The sequence below is a fragment of the Schistocerca piceifrons genome, chromosome 1 (genome assembly GCF_021461385.2).
Source record: "Schistocerca piceifrons isolate TAMUIC-IGC-003096 chromosome 1, iqSchPice1.1, whole genome shotgun sequence".
In the NCBI taxonomy this organism is placed as follows: domain Eukaryota; kingdom Metazoa; phylum Arthropoda; class Insecta; order Orthoptera; family Acrididae; genus Schistocerca; species Schistocerca piceifrons.
In genome coordinates, this window is record NC_060138.1 from 415,613,413 (window position 1) to 415,626,035 (window position 12,623).

Sequence of the window (12,623 nt, forward strand, 5' to 3'; positions counted from 1 at the left end):
GCACGTTTTTATGTTACGAACTGCAGGCAATCGCTTACTCTAATCTAAATATATCTCCGAGTGACGCTAAATGTTATTGTTTTTATTTTTGTTATTGTGTTATTGTCATTATATTATTAAATGTTTAAATGAAGAAAGGTATTATCTTCTCAGTAACGTTCAAATCGTGAGCTACAGCCTTATTTTTTTATTTATGAAATTAGTGAGTTTACTCAGGGCACTTTTGTTGCCTATGTCACTTTCATAACTCAAATTAATAATCAAAATAACTAATTTAATAAGATTGAATCTTGAACTGCTGGTATACCCATTATTACCACAACAAAATAAAAACGGTGAAGAGCTGAAAGGGTATGAATGAGAACAGTGGCGTATTTAGGTTTACAAAGATAATGATGAGTTTTTATTCATCCTTTTATACCTACAACTAGCTGATAAATCTTGCAAACATAATGACAAACACAAGTCAGAAAAGGGATGGTGGTTGATTGGCAAAGCATTCATTGGGGTGGAAACTACACAAATACTCCTCTGAATTAATCCCTTTTAGAACGCAATCCGACTTTGTTCACATGAATCCACTGTGAGTCCCACTTCTATTCAAATGGAATCAATTACAATCAAGTACACCATAAACTATAGTTCATCGGAGAATAGGGAGCTGATAATGTCACTTAACAACCCTGCGCCAGTGATTCAGGCGGCAGCAGAAAATGGTGCACTGTGGGAGAGGAGTGGCGCGTTGGGGCAGCTGTAATATTCTGAGGTGTCAACTAAATTTGCAAACTTCGCAATCTAGCGTTGTGATCATTAGAATAGGGGAAACTTCCCTATTAGAGCCTTTAAATCCCGGCAGATTTCAGTGTGAAGTGAACCCGTTCGCTGGACTAGCCAAACCAGTTTGACTCACAGGCACAACGGTGCATGCTGGAATTGTCAGATGTCAGACGGCTCCTCAGGACGAATGAGTTCACCCTTGTGACACACGGTATTTTCGAGATGATACGCAATTTCACTGTCGGTACAGGTGGAAACTGCCCTGGCTCTTAGTCACCACAAGTTCCAAATCACAAGTCTCGCCCACTAGGGAAAGACCTGAAATCCTCTACAAGGGAAGGACCATATGACGAAAAAGGCAAAGAATCACAGTCACTTTCCACCAAGCCGAAATAGCAAGCAAAAAGAAAGAAAAGGCCTCCAGGTTGCGCAAACCAATCACACTATCCTATTGACTGTTCTGCTGGCCTAGTAACCAATCCAGATACAGCACCAGGGTTCCCAAGCTAGGGGAGCAAGCCTCATCTTTGCATACCCTCAGAGGAGCCAATCAGCGACTCAAAATCTCTCTTGTCTGAAAAAAAGAATATTTTAGACTGGGGAGGCGTCGTTCACACAGTAAGTATGGTCATTTTTGGCAAAAACATCTGCCTAGACGGGAGCACAGTCCCTCACTTACGGAGAGCTCTAATCTGTCCAGACAGACCATTTCTAATTTCTGAAAGAAGGCTGTTAAGCTTCCCAGTCAGTCGTGCCTGTGAAATATACGAGGGCTGTCCAGAAAGTAAGTTACGATTGACCGCGAAATGAAAATCACAGTGAAAATCAGAAACGTTTCATTTGTAACAGTTAGCTACACCTTTCAGCTACTTCTCTACGTAGTTGCCGTTCTCACTCAGACATTCGTCGTAGCGTTGTATCAACTTTCCAATACCCTCATCATAGAAGGCAGCCGCCAGTGCTTTCCGCCAATTCTCTACGCTGGCCTAAAGCTCGTTGTCTGTTCCAAAATGTTGTCTTCATAGCCAGCGGTTCGTTTGGGCAGAGATGAAACTCAGTGGGAGACAATTACGGGCTGTATTGTGGGTATCCAAACATTTCCAATTGAAACGATGCAGGAACATCTTCATTGCCCCTGCAGAATGAGGCTGAGAATTGTCTTGAAGAAGAAACCGCACGACCGTTATGTAATGTTGGTTGCATAGCTCCAGGGGAAAATTCTCACCAGGCCCTCGTACTTGGCGGGAGACACTATTTTCTATAACATCTTTACGTGCTCACTAAGAGCTTAGCAATTAAAAGAGCGACATAATTCTACCTAGAGTCATACTAGAGACGCTGCCCAACACATCTTTACAAAGCTTTATCGGATTTTCATAGTCGTTTCCATTTCGCGACCGATCGTAACTTACTTTCTGGACAGCCCTCATATGTTTTTGCCGCTCACTAAAAGAACCCGGTCACTTTACTGGCTCAGGGGAGTTACAGTCTCGCCTCTCCTAAACACGTGTCCAGCCGCTCTGTCCGTATCGTACCAGCTTCTAGCATGGGAATGCTTGGAGTTCTGTGACTGTCCCACCGTTTGTACGAAGGTTAAGATTACAGCAGTATCTCTCAAATGGCTCCCTCCATCCGCTTTCCGCCAACTGACTAGCATGGTGTGTCAACAGGCACAGGTAAAATGTTTTGCAAACGGGCACCCTCCTGCTCCGACCCTAAGTGGGAAGAGGAGGCTGCCACAGCCCAAAGTCCCTCTGCAGGTACAATCCACAGAGTCTTGCTGCGCAGAATGACTCGCACAGCCAGGTCTCTGGACACATCAGTTCTCCATCACCTCCACTATGGCCCCTCGGGTACAGGTTCTCTCAGGCTGTACATGATTTTATATGAACATTCTGCCCACAATTTCCTCTTGTAAAAAGTCATAAACCACACGTACCAAGTGTAGTACTGGGGAACTCCAAGATCATGACCTAAAATATAAATATTAATCTGACTGGCAGTGTTGTTAAAGTGAGATAGCGGCGTGGCACCACTCAGAACTTATTTCTTCACAATCTTCATGTTGTTTGCGCTAATCGCTGCGTAGCACTACTTGTCTTATAGTGACAGTTACGTAAAAAGAGGCATGAACTATTTTACAATTTACATCAAAACAAAGCCGTAACATTCTGTGTTCCACTGAAGATTCCCTAAAGTAAACGACGAAACGCCTCTGGAAGAAATACATTCCATCAATAAAATGAGATTTTTATCTACAAAACTCAATTTTTACTTCATATAAAACACAAGCGAATTGACAAGTTGTAAGTAGGCTGTTTAGGTTTTTATGTTGGTAGCGCCACGTAGCGCTCTGTATGAAAATCACTGACTGTGCTGTGTGCACTCTGTGACTGGTTTTCATTGTCGGAATATTTGCTATTGTAGTGTTGGGCAGTTGGATGTGAACAGCGCGTAGCGTTTGGCACTTGGAGGTGAGCCGCCAGCTGTGGTGGATGTGGGGAGAGAGAAGTCAGAGTTTTGAGATGTTAATATGAGCGGACGAACGGGACGTGTGTCCATCACATAAAGGAAATTTGCCAAACTGGATGTCACAAATTATACATATATATTATGACTTTTGAACACTATTAAGGTAAATACATTGTTTGTTCTCTATCGAAATCTTTCATTTGCTAACTATGGCTATCAGCAGTTAGTGCCTTCAGTAGTTAGAATCTTTTATTTAGCTGGCAGTAATGGTGCTCGTTGTATTGCAGTAGTTCGAGTAGCGAAGATTTTTGTGAGGTAAGTGATTCATGAAAGGTATGGGTTATTGTTGGTCAGGGCCATTCTTTTGTAGGGATTATTGAAAGTCAGATTACGTTGCGCTAAAAATATTCTGTCAGTTTAGTGTTGATCAGAATAAGTAACGAGAGAAATGTCTGAGTACGATCAGTTTTACTAAGCTGTTTGAAAACCAGCACAGTAATTAATAATTTTTTCCAAAGGGATGTTACATAGTTAAAGCAGACACGAGACAAGCTCGTGCTCTCAGACTGTTTACCGTAAACGAATCATGTTGTGAAGAGAAATCTTGTTGAGAGTAGTTATTTTAGTTAATACTAATGCCCTCCGTGACACTATCCGAAACTAACAGTGCTCTTATTCCGTCGGTAACTATTGTATTATAGTACTGTATTACACTGGTCGCATTTGGGTGCTCGGATGCGGCAGACCCCCGTGCAATAAATTGCGATTTCTCGTATTTTAAGATTTATAGCACACTTTATATGAATCATCACCATCATCTACGTCTACATCAAGAACTGTACCTTTCTGTCCGTTCCTGTCTTCTTCAAAACTGGTGATTCCAAATCTTCATTGGTCTTCTAAAAATCTTTTCCTTCATTGTTTAAATTGTTTTATAGTTTTAGTGATTCTTGCATCTGGCAGACGGTCTGTATGTTCCTTCCATTTTAGCTGGTATTGTTCTATAATGACAATAAATATGGTTTGTATATTCAGTTCAGCTGGATGATACCATCTCTCTTTTTATCCATCGAAGTATATCCAGCCATGTATATAAGTGATTCACTTCACATGCTTCTATTCTCTTCTTATCTCTCTTCTTAACAGCCAATTTTTCACATCCATAGAGTAGTGCTGGTGTAGCCGCAACCTTATAGAGCTTTAGTAGAGTATCTCTGAGGACTTTTTTTCCCAATGCTCTGCGAAAAGTTCCACAGAAATAGTTAAACAGGTCTAACTTGTTTTGTATTTCATTGTATGCCATTCATGTAATACTGCACCCTAAATATTTATTTGTATCAACTCTCTCTCTATGGTCTGCTTGTGAATTACAAATTTAATACGCATAGGCTGGTGTCCTAAAAATGTCATAGATTTTCTCTTTGTGATGGAGATGTTCACATTGTATTCTCCGGCTATTTTACTTAAATTAAAGACAGCTTCTTGTAAGTCATTTTCATTCTGACTAATAAGTACTTGTTTGTCAGTAAAAAGTAGTGTACTAATATCCACATCCTTAATTTTAAAACGTTTTTTAGTCTGTGATCAAATTCTGGTTACATCGCCGATTTACATATTAAAAACAGTGGGTCAGAGGGAAGACCCTTGTCTAACTCCCTGTTTTATTTCAGCGATATTGTGTCTGCTGCCTGCTGTTTGTGTTTGCACTTTGTTATTCGTATATAAACCTTATACAGTTCCTATTAGATGAGATTGAATCCCTCTGTTTCTTAAAATTTCCCACAGGTTGTTTCGATTTACTTTCTCAGACGCCTTTTCGTAGCCAATGAAAGCAATGAAATTGAATTCACAATGTTCTTCCACTAGTTGTGTCATGATGAAGATACAGTTCGAGCATTATCTGCCTTTTCGAGACCCATGTTGGACATCAGATAGTACAGTGTCAGCGATTGGCGAAAGTCACTCTATTGAAATTGTAGCATACAATTTACAACATGAATTGAGAATGCTAATACCTCTGTAATTCTGACATTCATGTCTGTTTCCTTTCTTATAAGTTGGGCGTACCTGGGCCATATTCCACTCTTCAGGTATATAAACACTTTGCCAGCACATATTCATAAAATAGAGTATTCTTATTTTTGCAATATTTGTTACATATTTCATCAGTTCTATCTGATTTTGTCACTTCATATGAATGAATCATAAAATATATGCTCTTTAGGGAACATTCTAAGCCAATAAAAAATTAGGTCAAAAATAACATTTTTTTTACTCTCGTGTACATTCTTAGACTGTTTTTGTTGTTGTCTTCAGTCCTGAGACTGGTTTGATGCAGCTCTCCATGCTACTCTATCCTGTGCAAGTTTCTTCATCTCCCAGTACTTACTGCAACCTACATCCTTCTGAATCTGCTTAGTGTATGCATCTCTTGGTCTCCCTCTACGATTTTTACCCTCCACGCTGCCTCCAATGCTAAATTTGTGATCCCTTGATGTCTCAGAACATGTCCTACCAACCGGTCCCTCCTTCTTGTCAAGTTGTGCCACAAACTCCTCTTCTCCCCAATTCAGTTCAATACCTCCTCATTAGTTATGTGATATACCCATCTAATCTTCAGCATTCTTCTGTAGCACCGCATTTCGAAAGCTTCTATTCTCTTCTTGTCCAAACTATTTATCGTCCATGTTTCACTTCCATACATGGCTACACTCCATACAAATACTGTCAGAAACGATTTCATGACATTTAAATCAATATTCGATGTTAACAAATTTCTCTTCTTCAGAAACGCTTTCCTTGCCATTGCCAGTCTACATTTTATATCCTCTCTACTTCGACCATCATCAGTTATTTTGCTCCCCAGTTAACAAAACTTCTTTACTACTTTAAGTGTCTCATTTCTTAATCTAATTCCCTCAGCATCACCCGACATAATTCGACTACATTCCATTATCCTCGTTTTGCTTTTGTTGGTGTTCATCCTGTATCCTCCTTTCAAGACACTGTCCATTCCGTTCAACTGCTCTTCCAAGTCCTTTGCTGTCTCTGACAGAATTACAATGTCATCGGCTAACCTCAACGTTTTTATTTCTTCTCCGTGGACTTAAATACCTACTCCGAATTTTTCTTTTGTTTCCTTCACTGCTTCCTCAATATACAGATTGAATAACATCGGGGACGGGCTACAACCTTGTCCCACTCCCTTCCCAACCGCTGCTTCCCTTTCATGCCCCTCGACATTTATAACTGCCATCTGGTTTCTGTACAAATTTTAAAGAGCCTTTCGCTCCCTGTATTATACCCCTGCCACAATTAGAATTTGAAAGACAGTATTCCAGTCAACATTGTCAAAAGCTTTCTCTAAGTCTGCAAATGCTAGAAATGTAGGTTTGCCCTTCCTTAATCTATTTTGTAAGATAAGTCGTAGGGTCAGTATTGCCTCACATGTTCCAACATTTCTGCGGAATCCAAACTGATCTTCGCCGAGGTCGGCTACTACCAATTTTTCCATTCGTCTGTAAAGAATTCGCGTTAGTCTTTTGCAGCTGTGACTTATTTAAACTGATAGTTCGGTAATTTTCACATCTGTCAACACCTGCTTTCTTTGGGATTGGAATAATTATATTCTTCTTAAAGTCTGAGGGTATTTCGCCTGTCTCATACATCTTGCTCACCACATGGTAGAGTTTCGTCAGGACTGGCTCTCCCAAGGCCGTCAGTAGTTCCAATGGAATGTTGTCTACTTCCGGGGCCTTGTTTCGACTCAGGTCTTTCAGTGCTCTGTCAAACTCTTCACGCAGTATCGTATCTCTCATTTCATCTTCATCTACATCCTCTTCCATTTCCATAATATTGTCCTCAATAACATCGCCCTCGTATAGACACTCTATATACTCTTTCCATCTTTCTGCTTTCCCTTCTTTGCTTAGAACTGCGTTTCCATCTGAGCTCTTGATATTCATACAAGTGGCTCTCTTTTCTCCAAAGGTCTCTTTAATTTTCCTGTAGGCAGTATCTATTTACCCCTAGTGAGATAAGCCTCTACATCCTTACATTTGTCCTCTAGCCATCCCTGCTTAGCCATTTTGCACTTCCTGTCGATATCATTTTTGAGACGTTTGTATTCCCTTTTGCCTGCTTCATTTAGTGCGTTTTTATATTTTCTCCTTTCATCAATTAAATTCAAAATTTCTTCTGTTACCCAATGATTTCTACCACCCCTCGTCTTTTTACCTACTTGATCCTCTGCTGATTTCACTACTTCATCCCTCAGAGCTACCCATTCTTCTTCTACTGTATTTTCCCCCATTCCTGTCAATTGTTCCCTTATGCTCTCCCTGAAACTCTGTACAACCTCTGGTTTAGTCAGTTTATCCAGGTCCCATCTCCTTAAATTTCCACCTTTTTGCAGTTTCTTCAGTTTTAATCTACAGTTCTTAACCAATAGATTGTGGTCAGAGTCCATATCTACCCCTGGAAGTGTCTTACAATTTAAAACCTGGTTCCTAAATCTCTGTCTTACCATTATATAATCTATCTGAAACCTTCTAGTATCTCCAGGATTCTTCCACGTATACAACCTTCTTTTATGATTCTTGAACCAAGTGTTAGCTATGATTAAGTTATGCTCTGTGCAAAATTCTAACAGACGGCTTCCTCTTTCATTTCTCTCCCCCAATCCATATTCACCCACTATGTTTCCTTCTCTCCCTTTTCCTACTCTCGAATTCCAGTCACCCATGACTATTAAATTTTCGTCTCCCTTCACTACCTGAATAATTTCTTTTATCTCATCATACATTTCATCAATTTCTTCATCATCTGCAGAGCTAGTTGGCATATAAACTTGTACTACTGTGGTAGGCATGGGCTTCGTGTCTATCTTGGCCACAATAATGCGTTCACTATGCTGTTGGTAGTAGCTTAGCCCCACTCCTACTTTTTTATTCATTATTAAACATACTCCTGCATTACCCCTATTTGATTTTGTATTTATAACCCTGTATTCATCTGACCAAAAGTCTTGTTCCTCCTGCCACCGAACGTCACTAATTCCCACTATATCTAACTTTAGCCTATCCATTTCCCTTTTTAAATTTTCCAACCTACCTGCCCGATTAAGGGCTCCTACATTCCACGCTCCGATCCGTAGAACGCCAGTTTTCTTTCTCCGGATAACGACGTCCTCCTGAGTAGTCCCCGCCCGGAGATCCGAATGTGGAACCATTTTACCTCCGCAATATTTTACCAAAGAGGACGCCATCATCATTTAACCATACAGTAAAGCTGCATGCCCTCGGGAAAAATTACGGCCGTAGTTTCCCCTTGCTTTCAGCCGTTCGCAGTACCAGCACAGCAATCCCGTTTTGGTTAGTGTTAAAAGGCCAGATCAGTCAATCATCCAGACTGTTGCCCCTGCAACTACTGAAAAGGCTGCTGCCCCTCTTCAGGAACCACACGTTTGTCTGGCCTCTCAACAGATACCCCTCCGTAGTGGTTGCACCTACGGTACGGCCATCTGTATCGCTGAGGCACGCAAGCCTCCCCACCAACGGCAAGGTCCATGGTTCATGGGGGTAGCCTCTTACACTACTGGCCATTAAAATTGCTACACCACGAAGATGATGTGCTACAGACGCGAAATTTAACCGACAGGAAGGAAATGCTGTAACATGCAAATGATTACCTTTTCAGAGCAATCACACAAGGTTGGCGCCGGTGGCGACGCCTACAACGTGCTGACATGAGGAACGTTTCCAACCGATTTCTCATACACAAACAGCAGTTGACCGGCGCTGCCTGGTGAAACGTTGTTGTGATGCCTCGTGTAAGGAAGAGAAATGTGTAGCATCACGTTTCCGACTTTGACAAAGGTCGGATTCTAGCCTATCGCGATTCCGGTTTACCGTATCGCGACATTGCTGCTAGCGTTGGTCGAGATCCAATGACTGTTAGCAGATTGTGGAATCGCTGGGTTCAGGAGGGTAATACGAAACGCCGTACTGTATCCCAACGGCCTCGTATCACTAGCAGTCGAGATAACAGGCATCTTATCCGCATGGCTGTAACGGATCGTGCAGTCACGTCTCGTTCCCTGAGTCAACAGATGGGGACGTTTGAAAGACAAAAACCATCTGCACAAACAGTTCGACGACGTTTGCAGCAGCCGGAACTATCAGCTCGGAGACCATGGCTTCGGTTACCCTTGACGCTGCATCACAGACAGGAGCGCCTGCGATGGTGTACTCAACGTCGAACCTGGGTTGGTTCACGAATGGTAAAACGTCATTTTTTCGGATGAACCCAGGTTCTGTTTACAGCATCATGATGGTGGCATCCGTGTTTGGCGACATCGCGGTGAGCGCACATTGGAAGCGTGTATTCGTCATCGCCATACTTGCGTATCACCCGGCGTGATAGTATGGGGTGCCATTGGTTACACGTTTCGGTCACCTCTTGTTCGCATTGACGGCATTTTGAACAGTGGACCTTACATTTCAGATGTGTTACGACCCGTGGCTCTACCCTTCATTCGATCCATGCGAAACCCTACATTTCAGCAGAATAATGCACGACCGCATGTTGTAGGTCCTGTACGGGCCGTTCTGGACAAAGAAAATGTTCGACTGCTGCCCTGGCCAGCACATTCTCCAGATCTTTCACCAATTGAAAACGTCTGGTCAATGATGGCCAAGCAACTGGCTCGTCACAATATGCCAGTCACTACTCTTGATGAACTGTGGTATCGTGTTGAAGCTGCATGGGCAGCTGTACCTGTACACGCCATCCAAGCTCTGTTTGACTCAATGCCCAGGCGTATCAAGGCCGTTATTACGGCCAGAGATGGTTGTTCTGGGTACTGATTTCTCAGGATGTGTGCACCCAAATTGCATGCAAATGTAATCACATGTCAGTTCTAGTATAATATATTTGTCCATGAATACCCGTTTATCATCAGCATTTCTTCTTGGCGTAGCAATTTTAATGGCCAATAGTGTAATTTAGTATAGTGTTGAGATACAGGTAATCTCTAACAAATTTTGGCGTCAGTAGAGTACGCGTGTGTGAGACGAGGTACTTTGTGCGGCAGGCTTCCTGTGCCTTGAGGACGGCAGCGCCCGCGGCAACCTGGGCCTGCTGGACCAGTACCTGGCGCTGCGCTGGGTCCGCGACAACATCGAGCACTTCGGCGGCGACCCTTCCTCCGTCACGCTGATGGGCCACTCGGCGGGCGCCGCCAGCGTCGTCTACCACATGGTCTCCCCAAGGACCACAGGTACCACTACACAGCTGGCAGCGGGCTCAGTGAGTTCCTGGCAAATTGGATGCGACACGTCAACCATAACAGAGATACACCGCCAGGCGTACAAGTGCCTCAGAGCATACCCACAGATAGTGTTTTTTTTTTCTCATCAGTCTTCTGACTGGTTTGATGCGGCCCACCACGAATTCATCACCTGTGCCGACCTCTTCATCTCAGAGTAGCACTTGCAACCTCAATTATATGCTGGTTGTATTCCAATCTCTGTCTTCCTCTACAGTTTTTGCCCTCTACAGTTCCCTCTAGTACCATGGAAGTCATTCCCTCATTGCTTAACAGATGTCCTGTCGTCCTGTCCCTTCTCCTTATCAATGTTTTCCACATATTCCTTTCCTCTCCGATATTTCTTCTGTTACTCATGGTTTCTTCGCAGTTACCTTCTTTGTACCAATATTTTCCTTCCCAACTTCTGTGATGACCCTTTCTAGAGATGTCCATTCCTCTTCAACTGTACTGCCTACTGAGCTATTTCTTATTGCTGTATCTATAGCCTTAGAGAACTTCAAGTGAATCTCGTCGTTCCTTAGTACTTCCGTATACCACTTCTTTGCGTATTGATTCTTCCTGACAAACGCCTCAAAAAGACAGTGTTATAGACCATTACTGTCCACCTTTTACCGGCTGGTTCAAAGAGATCCGTCCATTTCTCAAGTCTATATCTTCTGTTTGACGCCATTCGTAAACTGCTGGTTAATGTGGTTGCCGGTTGGGGACTCCACGGTGCAGCTAGCTCGTTCGCTGGCTGGTTTATTACCCAGCGTGGGTCGGGTTGAGATGCCGATAACAGAGCAACAAAAAGGGTTTTGCGTTCTCCATTTCAACAGGTGCAACTTAACATTTCCTGAAGGCGATTGCCAACAATCGTTGCGTGTATTTTAAAATGCTTGACAAAGAGCTGTGCAATATCAATATGCCAGACCATACAATTACTGTCCTAACTGAATTGCTAAACACAAACAGAAGAAAACAGATGTACTTGCAAAAAAGTTAATGTGCCCTACTGAAATCACAGTTGAACATGCGCTGTAACTGTGACTTCAAATTGTGCTCGCCGCATTTCGTGCAAGGGTACCTACTTCATTCTGTAGACGTTCAGTAGTTCAGGCGAGGTAGTAATTACGAGGGCCGTTCGATAAGTAATGCAACACATTTTTTTCTCAAAGCAGGTTGGGTTTATTCAGGATTCCAATACACCGTGTTATTCCCCCTCTTTTGGATACAAAACCGCATTTTTCAATACAACCTACGAAGGCCTTATGCCATCTTACTGGGATAGCCTGTATGTCCGCATGGTAGCACTCTACTGGTCGACGCCGGAGACGACGTCTTGCTGCATCAATAACCTCCCCATCATCCACGTGCTGCTTCCCGCGGAGTGCATCCTTCATTGCTCTTTGCGTTCTTCTGTTAGGCGATGAGGAACCGTGCGGGCACACCATAGGGTAGTCCAACTGTTGGAGGAGTGTGTCAGCACTACCGACAGAGACGTCCAGTTGAGTAGCGACGTGTTTCATTCCGATCCGTCGATCACCTCGAATGAGAGTGTCCGCACGTTCCAGCACGCCAGGAATCGCAACTGTGTGCTGCCAGTCGGCACGTGGAAGATCGGACAGGTTTGCGCAACCTTGTTGGGATTGTGACAGACGCCTCGCCCACAGACTCGCCGTGCTTTTTTTCACTGCCAGGTGTCCGTAGACACTTTGCAAGGCCTATGAATATCTGTGATGCTCTGGATTTCCGCCAAAATAAATTCAATGACAGCGCTCTGTTTGCAGCTCACCTCCGTTAGAGACGCCATTTTGAAGGCTACGTATAGCGTCGCCACCTATGGGAAGGCTGAAGCGACGTCCCACTACGAATTCTGCATTTTTTTTCAACCGTAACTGACCGAGAAAAAACTGTCTTGCGTTACTTATTGAACACCCCTCGTATATGTATTGCCATATTCATGTATTCTGTAACCTGAGATTAACATTTGATTTTTCACACAGTGATGATGGTGCGAACAGAAACTCGTAGTTATAATAAAAGAGAGTTAAACAGCTATGTG

At 42.9% G+C, this 12,623-nt stretch overlaps 1 protein-coding gene across 1 annotated transcript in view; it reads left to right on the forward strand.

The window, feature by feature from the left end:
- The window catches only part of LOC124796497 (carboxylesterase 4A-like), a 344,155-nt gene that overhangs the window by 175,548 nt on the left and 155,984 nt on the right, over positions 1-12,623 (forward strand). The window contains exon 6 of the mRNA XM_047260703.1: positions 10,343-10,528. Within this exon, the coding sequence (XP_047116659.1) occupies positions 10,343-10,528 (186 nt within the window). The remainder of the gene's footprint in view (positions 1-10,342; positions 10,529-12,623) is intronic.